This window comes from Nicotiana sylvestris, chromosome 10 (genome assembly GCF_000393655.2).
Source record: "Nicotiana sylvestris chromosome 10, ASM39365v2, whole genome shotgun sequence".
Lineage (NCBI taxonomy): Eukaryota > Viridiplantae > Streptophyta > Magnoliopsida > Solanales > Solanaceae > Nicotiana > Nicotiana sylvestris.
Window position 1 is genome coordinate 169685023 of NC_091066.1, and position 14257 is coordinate 169699279.

General features: G+C 41.3%; 2 protein-coding genes across 2 annotated transcripts; both read right to left on the reverse strand.

The window, feature by feature from the left end:
* Nucleotides 1-3664: 3664 nt before the first annotated feature.
* On the reverse strand, nucleotides 3665-4417 carry LOC138880245 (uncharacterized). The gene is made up of 2 exons (XM_070159923.1): nucleotides 4054-4417; nucleotides 3665-3894 (listed from the first exon to the last, which is right to left on the reverse strand). Exons 1-2 carry the CDS (start codon nucleotides 4415-4417, stop codon nucleotides 3665-3667), a joined length of 594 nt encoding a protein of 197 aa, XP_070016024.1.
* A 1202-nt stretch (nucleotides 4418-5619) lies between these two features.
* Nucleotides 5620-8751, reverse strand: LOC138880246 (uncharacterized). The gene is made up of 3 exons (XM_070159924.1): nucleotides 8520-8751; nucleotides 6213-7566; nucleotides 5620-6019 (listed from the first exon to the last, which is right to left on the reverse strand). The coding sequence occupies exons 1-3, from the start codon at nucleotides 8749-8751 to the stop codon at nucleotides 5620-5622; spliced, it is 1986 nt and encodes a 661-aa protein (XP_070016025.1).
* Between the last annotated feature and the right edge of the window lie 5506 nt (nucleotides 8752-14257).

Below are 14257 nucleotides of genomic sequence, written 5' to 3' on the forward strand. Positions count from 1 at the left end.
ATCAAAGAAAAACAAAAACGAACAAAATTTTTCTGCCCAGTCTAGCACTAGAAAATTTTTGTGAGTTATTAGAGAAATCTGTAAATTATCTAATTTATTGAAAAGGCAGACAGAAATAGTAGTATAAACTAGCTAAAAGAGATAAAATTTGGTAACGAATGACGATGTAACCAGGGATCGGTACCCTGTACTACTGAAAGGAAATGTAATCAGGGGCTGGCACCCTCTCTTACTGGAAAAAAATAAAATCGGGTGTTAGCACCATGTATTATTGATAAAGTGTTGAATCCCTCTAGGTGAAAAAGGTTCTATCTGAGTTAAACTGTATTAAATAACTTGCGCGGAGATTACTTCTACCAGGAACTATGAGCTGGATCCCTCTAGGAGAAACGGTTCTACCTGAGTTAAGCTACGTAAAACACCTTGAACAAAGAGTACTTCTACCCGGAACTATGAGCTATATCCCTCTAGGTGAAACGGTTCTACCTGGGTTAAGCTATGTAAAACACCCTGAGCGAAGAGTACTTCTACCTGGAACTATGAGCTGGATCCCTCTAGGCAAAATGGTTCTACCTGAGTTAATCTACGTAAAACACCCTGAGTGAAGAGTACTTTTACCCGGAACTATGAGCTAGAACCCTCTAGGCGAAATGGTTCTACCTGAGTTAAGCTACGTAAAACACCCTGAGCGAAGAGTACTTCTACCCGGAACTATGAGCTGGATCCCTCTAGGCGAAACGGTTATACCTGAATTAAGCTACGTAAAACACCCTAAGCGAAGAGTACTTCTACCCGGAACTATGAGCTGGATCCCTCTAGGCAAAATGGTTCTACATGAGTTAAGCTACATAAAACACCCTGAGCGAAGAGTACTTCTACCTGGAACTATGAGCTGGATCCCTCTAGGCGAAAAGGTTCTACCTGAGTTAAGCTACGTAAAACATCCTGAGCGAAGAGTACTTCTACCCGGAATATGATCTGGATCCCCTTAGGCAAAAAGATTCTACCTGAGTTAAGCTTCAAAAATAGGAGGTGTGAACAATAGTGATGCATGTTGAAAATAAAATAAAAATGGAGATTTTAAGGAGCTTACGTTTGGTGACATTTGTTCATTTAGAATCACCATTTTGCATGCTATGTTCCTGCTTCAAACAAAGAAAAATTTGTGAGTTTTCAAAGTGGTGGTTGGTTTATGGCCTTGATGCCTTAAGTAGTTTGATTCGCTGCCACTGCCGTCGAAGAACCGATTCTGTCAGCGTGGCACCGAGATGCTTTGCCGCTCTGTATCATTTTCTAGAGACCTTGGTTTTACAATGTTGCCCCTAACTGTTTCATACCCAGATGTCCATGGTACCGCTACCCTTGTCTCTAAGGCAAGGTTATTTTTCTTTAAAATCAAGCTCAGTTGTCATGCACCCAGTATCAGTTTGTGTCCGTAGTGCTTTATCGACTTTTCTCATGAAGCAGGTCTTGCTTAGGCGACCTTTTCAGTTTCTTTGAGACACTTTGTTCTCCTTATCAAATGAGATAACATATGGATTCGTGCCTTTGTCAATGCCATATATGCCCCAAATTGTGCTCGACATTACGGGAAAACTGTAGCCAATTTTGCGACCCTTTCTTTGCTTCAATTTTGATGCAAGATTATACCGAAAGAGACTCAAAGAAAAATTATGGGTAAAAACAGAATACTAATTGGAAGCGAAAAAGAACTGTGCTTGAACAAAAGGCGGGGGAAGGAATAGGGAGACTTATCTGGAGGTATGTGCCGACTTTAATGAATCATGACATGCATTTTGAACTGGATGCCTGATCCATTTGAGCTGTCTAATTCTCAAAATCCACCGCAAATGTTCATCTTGAATTTGTCTTGGTTGTGCTCATGCTGGAGAATCTAAGACCCTTATTCGGCTAGTAGCGCCCTTTGCAGGTTTTCGCTAACTAACCTCTCTTATTTCTCTACTAGTCGTCACCTTATGGTGCCCATTTGGATTTTCACCAATAAGACTCTCTCATTTCTCTGCTCATTGTCACCTTATAGTGCCCGTACGGGTTTTCACTGATAAGACTCTCTCATTTATTTTTATTTTTTGGCTAAGATATTGTATGAGGGAGGTTACCCAACGCCTTTGGAATGGGGACTTCAATCATTCTTAAAAAACATCGATCAGAAGTTCTTGAAAGGTAAAAAGATGAAATGAACCTTGAACTGAATTGCAACTTTTGGAATCGTTTTTACAGAAAAAACCTTGAAATAAAATAAACTTCTCCCCCAGTTTTGGAGTATTGGGAATATGAATTTTTTGTTCTGATGGGACCGAACCCAGGGTAAGGTTGCCTACGTATCCTTTCGGAATCAGGTCGAACGTAGTTCAATGACTCAGAGATTTGTTGTTTTTTACAAGTACACAAGTTCCAAAAAGTGAGAAACAAGGAAGACAAATAAGGCTCAAAAGGATTAACAAAAAGGGTGACACCTATTTGGAATAGCGAGCAAATGATAGCCTTCGTCACTTCAATCTGAGAAAATCAATGCGTGAAAAATTCTACAATAGGTATATATCAGACATAATATCTTTTGATTGCATCTGCGTCAATAGTCATGTCTGGTACCCATCCTTCTTCATCTACCAAGTGCAAGGCCCCTTTTGATAACACTTTCTTGATGATGTAGGGTCCTTGCCAGTTCGGGGCGAACTTTCCTTTAGCTTCTACTTGGTGCGGAAGGATGCATTTCAAAATCAGCTGGCCTACCTCAAACTGCCTTGGGCACACTTTCTTATTGTAAGCACATGCCATTCTTTGCTGGTATAACTGGTCGAAACAGACTGCTGCTAGCCGTTTTTCATCGATCAACATCAGTTGTTCTAATCGGGTCTTGACCCACTCAGTGTCTTCAATCTCTGATTCCACAATAAGTCGGAGAGAGGGAATTTCGACTTCAGTGGGTATTACAGCTTCAGTTCCGTAAACAAGCAGATACGGAGTTGCACCAATAGATGTGCGAACAGTCGTACGGTATCCCAAAAGAGCAAAAGGCAACTTTTCATGCCATTGCCTGGAACCTTGAATTTTCTTCCTAAGAATCTTCTTGATGTTCTCCCGCTTCAACGACTCCATTGGCTTTTGGCCGGTAAGGGGTAGAATGGCGATGCATGATCTTAAATTGTTCATATACCTCCTTCATCAAATGACTATTTAGATTGGCTGCATTGTCGGTGATAATGTTCTTTGGGATACCAAAGCAACAAATGATGTTGGAGTGAACACAGTCTACCACTGCTTTCTTGGTGACTACTTTGAAAGTGACGGCTTCCACCCACTTGGTGAAGTAATCAATTGCAACCAAAATGAATCTATGCCCATTTGAAGCCTTTGGCTCGATCGACCCAATAACATCCATTCCCCAAGCAACGAAAGGCCAAGGAGAGGACATGGGATGCAACTCCGAAGGAGGCGAGTGAATCAGGTCACCATGAATCTGGCACTGGTGACACTTGCGAACATCTCTGAAGCAATCTCGCTCCATGTTAAACCAGTAATACCCTGCCCATAGAATCTTCTTCTCCAAAACATATCCATTTATGTGAGGTCCGCATACCCCTGAATGCACTTCACTCATGATATGCTCTACTTCTGTAGCATCTATGCATCTCAACAAGTTTCAATCTGGGGTCCTCTTGTACAGAATTTCCCCATTTAGGAAGAAACCACTGGCGAGTCGCCTTATAGTTCGTTTTTGATCTCCTTTGGCATGCTCTGGATATTCTCTTGTTTTCAGGAATCGTTTTATGTCATGATACCATGGTTCACCATCTGGTTCTATCTCGATTGTATTGCAGTAACCGTGTTGATTCCAAACTTGGATTTCTAGTGGATCAATATGAGTGTTGCCTGGATAAGGGAGCATCGAGGCTAAAGTAGCCAAGGCATCGGCCAACTCATTGTGAAACCTGGGAATGTACCTGAACTCGATGGATTTGAATCTTTTGCTCAAGTCTTGCACACACTATCTGTACGGAATACGCTTGATGTCTTGAGTCTCCCATTCACCTTGGGCTTGCCAGATAAGCAAGTCAGAATCTCCCATAACTAACAGTTCATGCACATCCAGATCGATGGCCATTTTCAAACCCATGATACAAGCTTCATATTTTGCCGTATTATTGGTACAGAAGAACCAAAGTCGGTCCGTTGCAGGGTAATGATATCCAATAGGTGAGATGAGGATTTCCCCGATCCCAACTCCTTTGATATTGACAGCCCCATCAAAATACATTTTCCATACAGGGTGATCGTCTGGAACCATTTCCTCTATTGAGTAGACCTGTTCATCTGGGAAGTATGTGCTAAGTGGCATGTACTCATCATCAACTAGATTCTCTGCCAAATGATCTGCCAAAGTTTGTGCTTTCATCGCGGTGCGAGTGACATAGACGATGTCAAACTCTGTGAGCAGGATTTGCCATTTTGCGAGCCTGCCAGTGGGCATTGGCTTTTGGAATATGTACTTCAAAGGATCCATTCTGGATATGAGGTAAGTAGTGTAGGCCAAAAGATAATGTCTCAGCTTCTGAGCGACCCAAGTCAAGGCACAACATGTCCTTTCTAAAAGGGTGTACTTAACCTCATAATTGGTGAACTTCTTGCTCAAATAATAGATTGCATGTTCCTTTCTGCCTGTTGCATCATGTTGCCCTAGAACGCATCCAAAGGAATTATCCATCACCGATAGATATAAAAACAAAGGCCTATCAGATTCAGGTGGGACCAGTACAGGGGGTTTTGACAGATAATCTATGATCCTATCAAAAGCTTTTTGGCAATCGTCTGTCCACCTGATAGCGGCATCCTTTTTCAGCAACTTAAAGATAGGCTCACACCTGGTTGTGAGATGATCAATGAACCTACTGATGTAGTTCAACCTCCCGAGCAAACTCATGACTTCCTTTTTTGTTCTTCGGGGGTGGAAGATCTCGAATGGACTTTATCTTAGATGGATCCAATTCGATGTCTCTCCGGCTAACTATAAAACTGAGGAGTTTCCCAGATGGAACCCCAAATGCACACTTGGCTGGATTAAGCTTAAGGTCATACCTACAAAGCCGTTCGAAGAACTTTTTCAAATCACACACGTGATCGGCTTGTGTCTTTGATTTTATGATGACATCGTCTACATATACTTCAATCTCTTTGTGCATCATGTCGTGAAAAATGGTGGTCATGACCCTCATGTAAGTTGCCCCCTACATTCTTTAAACTAAATGGCATGACCCTGTAACAATAAGTACCCTATGGCGTGGTGAAAGTGGTCTTTTCTACATCATCCTTATCTATTAGAATTTGGTGGTACCCAGCATAGAAATCCACAAACGATTGGATCTTATGCTTTGCGCAATTATCTACAAGAATGTGGATGTTTGGAAAAGGAAAATTATCCTTTGGACTTGCTTTGTTCATGTCCCTATAGTCGACACAAACTCTAGTTTTTCCATCCTTCTTTGGCACGGGTACAACATTTGGCACCCAAGTGGTGTATCGGACAGCTCTGACCACATTGGAGCTTAGTTGCTTCATTATTTTTTCTTTGATTTTGTCACTCATGTCTGTTTTAAATTTTCATTGCTTTTGTTGGACTGGTGGAAAACCAGGATACGTAGGAAGCTTATGAACCACCAGATCAGCACTTAAACCTGGCATATCATCGTAAGACCAAGAAAACACATCTCTGTATTCAAATAAAAGTTGAATCAAGACATCTCTGGTTTTTTGTTCAGTGTGAATGCTTATCTTCGTTTCTCTAACTTCTTCAGGACTTCCGATATTAATCGGCTCAGTTTCATTGAGGTTTGGCTTAGGCTTGTTTTCAAATTGTTCCAACTCTCTTTTTATTTCCTCAACAATATCATCTTCCTCATATTCAACCTCTTGATGCATTATTTTGATATTAGACAACTTTTCAAGATCTGGGCATGAATTCCCCATGCATGTCATATTATTAAAGCCGGCATTAACAAAACTGAAATGGAAATAAAATGACAGGAATTAGGAAAATTAAAAGATAGGAAACTTAATAGGAAACTAAACTGCATTTTATTGAATTCGAAAGGATAGAAGGGTTAACATCAAAATAAACAATCATCCTGAGAGATTTGGATTACAACCCCGAAAGTAACCCAAAATACAAAAAAGAAGCTGCAAAAGCAAACTACCAAGACTCTTTCCTTGTGGGGAAAGGAGTTGCTTCCCAGTTGGTGAACATGGTGTCTGGCTCAATTAGTTGCACATCGGCACGACTAGTGCCTTCACCATCCTGGATCATATTCACTTCAAAAAACATCTCGCTGAGGTCATGGCAATTTTCATCAATGTTGGCATGCGCAGAGGAATTTTGACCCTCTCGGAGTCGTGGCTTGACAAAAGTGTAGAAAATATGAGGGATAAGTTGTTGCGAGACCCATCCATTCTTTTTGCGGTGTTTGGATTTGTTTTTGTCTACTTGTGTTAGCCTGAAGCCTAAGACAAAGGTACCCTGGCCGAACGAAGAAATTGGCTCCGAAATTCCTTGCAATGATTCCCCTAAACCTTTTCCTCGCTCATAACCTTGTCTCATCATAACCGTAGCCACCATTACAGATGTGGCGGAAAGACGAGGATGCAGAATGGGCTTTCCTTCCTCGACATGGTCCATAACAACCACTTCAAAAGCCTGATAGACAATGGACTCAGACCCTTCCTTGGCCTCAATACAGGGGATTAACGGGTCTTTATAAACGGAAGACTCGTTTTCTCCATGAACAATAATTTCTTGCCCGTCATGTTCAAATTTGAGCATCTGGTGCAAGGTGGATAGAACAACTCGGGCCGTATGGATCCATGGCCTTCCAAGAAGAAAGTTATAAGAAGTGACCATGTCCACTACTTGGAAAACAATCTCAAAGTCCACCGGCCCAATCGTCATGGTGAGGTTGATTTCCCCCATGGTATCTCTCGCTGAGCCATCGAAAGACCGGATGCGAACATTGCTGGATCGGATTCTGTCCGTATTGATCTTCATGCTTTGCAAAGTAGAGATAGGGCATACATCTACACTTGAGCCTCCATTAACCATGACTCTCTTTATATAATGCCCCTCACATTTGACCATAAAGTTCAAAGCCCTATTGTGCCCGGCTCCTTCCTCGGGAAGTTCATCATTGGTAAAGGAGATTCTGTTTACCTCAAAAAATCTGTTGGCCATCTTTTCTAACTGATTCACTGTGGTCTCCTCTGAGATATGTGCCTCGTTCAGGACCTTGATTAGTACACGGGCATGCTCTTTGGAATGTATGAGCAGAGATAGTAGAGAGATTTGGGCGGGAGTCTTTATCAGCTGGTCAATGATTGAGTAATCCTGAGCTTTAATTTTCTTCAAAAACTCTTCTGCCTCTGCTTCAATGACTGGCTTCTTTATTAATAATTGGCCTTCTCTGATTTGCTTGGCCTTCCTCAACTCTTTTGGAGAATAACACCTCCCCGATCGAGTCAAATCTCCAGTTTCCCCCACTTCCTCTATGATTTCGTTGCCTTTGTAGGTCATCACAGTTTTGTTGTAGTTCCAAGGAATGGTTTTTGTGTTTGTCACGGGGGGTTGCACGATAGGTTTGATTATGATCGGCTCTGTTATGCCATTCATACCACCCTGATTCTACCTTGTGATGAGGTGGCCTCCAAGGACATACAACCTTGGGCTTGGAACATTGGAGCGAACCTCTAACCTCAAGACCTTGGGCACAAATAAAGTTACCTTTTCTGAGTTCGAGGCATCTTTCACAATCAATGGCACATCTCGGTTTGGTCTTACTTCCAAACTTGTTCCTTCTTGAATTGCTCCAATTGTCATTTCTGTTTAGCTGACCGGCTTGTATTCCTGATCTCGGCCAATCATTCCCACGAAATGAACATCGCTGTGTGCCGACAACGGGTTGTTTGTCATATTAGGAGGGTCCTCGCCATTCGTTACTACAATCAATTTTTTAGAAATAAGTCTTTATATGGCTCCTTTCAGAGTCCAACATTCATCGGTGCTATGCCTCGGGGCACCTGAATGATATTCACATCTAGCATTTGCTTGAAATTCATGTGAATTCGGATGTATATGATGGGGAGCGATGGGTCCAATCACGCCCATTTGCTTCAGCTTCTAGAATAGACTAGAGTATGATTCAGCCAATTGAGTGAATTTTTCTGCCGGCCTCTTCTCTCGACCATAATCCTGCCTGGGGCGAGCATTGTAGGGTGCCCGAAAATTTTGTTGCTGAGGTCGAGGGACCCTTGGAGCTGGTGCCTGTACCTGCTGACTGGGAGGCCGAGCATATGATTGAGCATTGAGCATTGTATATTGTGGTGGGCCCACAGAGTATTGAGGAATTGGCAGGGGATAGTAATGTTGAGGGTAGCTGGATCACCCATGCTGAACTTGCACATAAGGGTGCGATGCCCCTCTTTGAACTTCCCTAGATCCCAAGTCATCATAGAACCTTCATCTCTCTTTTTCCTATTTGCAAAACTTCCCGACCCATTTTGGATCGCTTGGGTGGTGGCTTTGAGAGCAGCCTGACTTACAATCCTACCAGTCTTTAGGCCATTTTTGACCATTTCCCCTATCTTGATTACTTCAGAAAAAGGCCTACCCATTGCAGACATCATATTTTGGAAATAATCAGGCTCTTGAGCCTCCAAAAAGACAGTGAACAACTCATGATTATCCATGTGTGACTTAACTCTGGCCGCTTGCTCCCTCCACTTGATGGCGTACTCCCTAAAGCTTTATGTCGGCCTTTTCTTCATATTGGATAGGGAATTGCGGTCTGGTGAAATATCAATGTTGTATTGGAATTGCTTGACGAAGGCCTGGGCTATGTCATCCCAAACATGCCAGTGAGAGATGTCTTGGTCAATGAACCATTCGGAAGCTACCCCCACAAGGCTTTCCCTAAAGCAAGCCATCAGCAGCTCTTCCTTTCCTCCTGCACCCCTCAGCTGGTTGCAGTACCTTTTCAAGTGGGCTATAGGGTCGCCGTGTCCATCATATTTCTCAAATTTTGGGGTCTTGAACCCTCGTTGCAAATGGATGTGAGGGAACATGCATAGATCACTGAATGAAACACTTTTGTGACCACCTAGTCCCTGTATGTTCTTTATATTCTGTTCAAGACTTTCATTTCCTGGCCATCTCATCTAGCTCAATCGTCGTGGCAGGCTTTTCATTTTCCACTAGTGATTCGTATCGAGGAGTCTGATTGTATGGAGCCGAGACCCCAAAAGCCATATTCGGAGAATAGTATTGTCTATCATAAGCATGAGATGCTGGCTCATTGTTTGGCCACATCACAGGAGGTGGTGGTGGGATTGTATATACCGCTGCGCCAGACACGACGAGAGGGGTGTTCCTGACCGGTACGACTGGAGGTCGCATATTAGAGGTACTAGGGGCAGCATGAAGGCTGTAGTTCGGCACCATACTAGGGACAACATGGAGGCTGTAGTTCAGCACATACCCTGGTGGTAGAATGGGATCGCTCATTGCATAGAGTGGTGGTTGAGTAGCCTGGGGTATGGTGTAAGTTCCCTTTGAGGGACCCTGGGGTGGAGGTCGACCAGAAACCCAAGCTTGATATACATCTGACAGTTGCTGTCTCAATTTTCTTATCTCCTCAGACTCTTGCTCAACTGACTGACCCTGCGGATTGTCACTGACAAACTCAATTTCATCACTGTTATCCATTACTACTGGTCCCTTAGATCTTGTGAAGTAATGATGTGCTGCCAGATTTACCACAAACCAACCACCTTAAACTTACTGATTAAGAGACAACAAACGTGTTAGGGTTAGGCATTTTATAGATATGAATTACACGTAATATGTCATGCTCCTAACATCACCACCATTTCTAAAATGCTTTTGGAAGGCTTCAATGTTTCATTCCGGCTTATCAGCTTGTTTCTTATTGACAATGTTATTTCCTTCTCTTCTTTTTTTTCGTTTTTTTTCACTCGCCTTATTTGATCCCTTGCTTTAGAGCCATTTTAAAATAAATACTTGATCGAACCTTCTGTGGGTTGCCTAAGTATCATGTCGCCGCATGAATCAGATCATTACGTAGTTCAGAGACGCAGGACACTTGATTGATTTTTTTTATTATATTGTTTTTTCAAACAAAAACAAACACACACAACATTTTGAAAAATAAAATCTTTTTGGGTTTTCAATATATATTTTTTGTTTTTGGTAAAAGACATTGAAACAAAATGCGCAAAGAAAACTATGACAGACTTGACTGGATTGAAACAAGACTCCACAAAACCAAAGTCACAAACAGACCCCTCATAGACTCAAAAATAAAAATACACCTACTAAAACATCTTAAAAAGTGAATGCAACAAAGACTCCAAATTTGCAAACTATCCACTTGACATCATCTCGGTTGGGGCGCTCCCTGCCCCAATTGGTTGGACATATCTTTGTACAGGGCCTCCAGATCTGTAGCAATGTGGAGAGCGAGGTTGATTGCGGATTCGATAAACATTTTCTTATTCACTTTCTCACAATCTGTGCACCCCAGAGCAGTGTACTCGGCTATCTCAAGTATCCTTCTCTTGACATTCTCTTGGGACGCAAATATGCCATTGATTTACCGCCCACGGGCATCGGCCAAATTCAGTGCATCTGCCTCGCGGTCCAATGCTGAGTTCCTTTGTCTCATGTCTTAAGTCAAATCATTTTGCAGCCGACCTATTACCTCATGATAGTGATGTTTCTCCGTCTCGAATTCGGCTAGTTGGTCATTCTTAATTGACTCGAACGTCTCCCTCTGGAGATCAAACTCTATTTGTTGTTGGTGCATTGCTTCCTCGACGATGCTCAGGTCTTCTTGCAACTTGTTTATTTTAGAGAGTCGACCCTTCTCAGCTTTTTTAGGGCCGACTTAACCCTGTATGCAAGTTGTTCCTCTAAACATGCCAGATTCATACGAGCGGTCTTTAAATCTTTATCCATAACCTGCAGGGTGGCTCGGTAGTCTTTATTAACCTCTGACCGGATCTGAATGATGTTGGCCTGATATTGGGCTTCTTGTTGAAAAATAGTTTCTCTGGCTTGGTCCAGTTCTTGCTTTAGCATCTGTACAACAAGGTGGTCACTTCTTCTTCTGTTGGATCCTTCTGGCCTATCTGCCATTGATGAGGGGTCGTGAAACCAAGAAAGATACCCCGGGGCCACCTCTACTCTTTCACGGTCTTCTACCATATTACGAAACTCAGAAATTCCACCCCCGAACCAACTGTTCAGGACTTCCTTATCATCGACCGACTCTTTTGGAGAAATGTCATATGCGAACTTGCTTATGTCCCTTATTGGTGGTATTTCATGGCGTCGGCCTAATTGGCGCATCACTCGAAGCAGAGCGTAAGATTGGACGCTGTTGAGCCCCATTAATATCAAGAAAGGTTGAGAGAGGATTCACAAATAACATCCTTCGCAGAAGACCAATGGTAATTCTAAGTGACTCGATCTACAGTCAAGGTGATAAATAACACTTTCCAAGCTCCAATTCCTTCAGGAAACTCACATGTTTCAATCCTCTCTTCATGATTATGAACAAAATTGGACCAATGCGGGTCGAATTTCTCGATGACAGGATGACGGTAGAAGTGTTCCAATATCCACATCTATAGTAATATGTTGCAGCCCTCAAAAAATTTCTGTCCTTCTCGGCACTTGGTCAAAGCCCGGAATAAACTTGAAAGAATCATAGGGACAAGAGTAGGTTTTTTCATGGTAATCAAAGCTTGTACTACCCCAGCTAATCGCATGTCGATACGCCTGTCTACATCTGGAAAAACCATACAACCCAAAAATGCAACCATATAGGCAAAACGCCTATGCATCTTCCATGTTTCTATGTCCCCGTCATTTTTGAGTTGACCCAAGTTGTTTTCAAAAGCATCTCTATCGCTATATCTGTCAAACAAGAATTTCAAAGTGACCCATCGATCAGATAACCCCTTATACTTTCCATGATTGATCTTCAAAAGTTCCAAAAATTTGCATGCCTGTACCCTTTTTGGTACAATAGGTCTATCACGGGGAAGATATTGGCCTTTTCCCATAAAGCTCGCGACCTCTTCTATTGTGGGTGTCATTTCACAATCATTAAAGCAAAATACGTTGTTATCCGGGTCCCAACAAGGAATTGGAGCTTTTATAACATCATTTCTTGGTTTGATCTCTATTATGTGAACCAAATGTCCCAAGTATCGTTTTATTTGTCTTTGTTCATAACCATCTATGTCATTCCACCAAATTGATAGAAGTGCGGGTACCTCATCGACGATAAAAAATTACGGTGTCTCCTCATCTGTAGGTCTCTTTTCAAATTGTTGACTCATCGTACTCATGTCGTACCTGAAAAGGAGAGAACATGGTTACGACCTATCTAGACTGCAAAGCTCGAATGTATTGATCCTTTAACTCCCGCAAATCCCACTTGGGGATAACCCTCTGTCAAATTGTGGTCAATTAAAACCCAAATGATCAAGTAAATGATTGACCCAACTAATTTGGCAGAGAAGAAATAAGCCCTAGACATGTTACCTATGTGCCGAACCTCAAAGGCAAAAGTACATGCAGTTTGTGCAAAATAATATTTGAAAGCAAACATATGCTATAGGAATATTTTGATAAAACAACATGACATGAGGGACCCTTAATAAAAAGTGGCTAACTTAACATAAACAAACCTTTAACACATCCTAGGAAGGTTTCAAGGCTGTCACGGTAAAAGGTAAAACAAAACAACAAAAGGAAAAAGGATAAAAATGGAAAAATTAACTATTTTACAAAACAACCGCTCTGCACTCCCGACGGAGGCAAAAAGCGCAAGACATAGGGACAAAAATATTGAAAATTACTGCAAAGGAAGAAAAACTGCTATTTGTTCAAGAAAACAAGCCTTTCGATGCTTCCGAGAAAGATATTAGGGTTGTGCTGAAAAAACTAATAACTTGATGTAATGGAAATGATAAAAAGGCAAAATTGTTGATTTATTATTAAAGCTTTTTTTTTTTTCAAAATAAAAAAAATTATGGACACATCCATTTTGAAAACACACCCCCTTTTTTGGAATTTTTGAAAGATTTTTTTTATTCAATTTTTTTTGTAATTTTCAAAGAAAGAAAAATATATATTTTTTGAATTGTGGAAGAAAGACTTCTAACAAAAAGGAAGAAAATATTTTTTTGATTTTTTTTTATTTTTGAAAATTGGGGTCTCTAAGAAATTATTTTTTAAAGAAGGAAGTAAAGGAAAATATTTTTGGATTTTTATTTCGAAAATTGGGGGCCGGAACCGATGAGGTTTGCCTACGTATCTCACATCCGGTTAGAATCAGACCCGTATAGTTCGGTAAAAATGAGTATTTTTCTCTTTTGATTTTTATGAAAAATTAATTTTTACACCTCACACGAGACTACTACAAAATCTTAGTAAAGAAAGGTTTATTTGTGCTAAACTAAGAGAATTTTTTTTTTGTTAAATAATTTCGCTCAACTAATTTTCTAAAGCCGGCCAACAATGCAAGCAAGCCTTCCAAATGATGTAATAAGTAGCAAAAAAATGAACATAATGGCCTAAGAAATGATACCTGTCTTATACAGACCCGACCCCTGTGCCGAGTTTCGCTAAGTCAAATGCACATGATGCACATAAAGCGAACCTAATAGGGATATCCAGCATGACGTTTGTTCTTCTAAGTTTTAATCCTGGTGGAGAGGTATCTAGACTGGCTTACTCGAGCGGACAACTAGAGCCGGTGAGCTTCAACATGCCGGCCGTAGAACGGTTCTGGCTTTACTGGTGGTTCTCCCCGCCTAAACATGTGTGACTAAATCCTTCACCAGGAGCAGGTCTGCACACTGGCTTTATCTTAGACAGAAGATTTTTGTGGAGCTGGTCAGCACACAGAACACTATTACTTATCAGAAGACTCAGATGGGGTGCGTGATAAGAAAATTTATATATACAGTTAAGACAATATCAAAGTAGTAAAAAGTGAACAAGTAGCACATTAGGCCCAAATAAATCACAATATATACAAAAATTAATAAAGCCAAATAAAGTTAATGTACAAGCTCGAATTCTTGAAAAAGTTCCCCAGCAGAGTCGCCAGAGCTGTCATACCCCTTTTTTTACCCCTCCAAAAGATAATGTACAAAATAT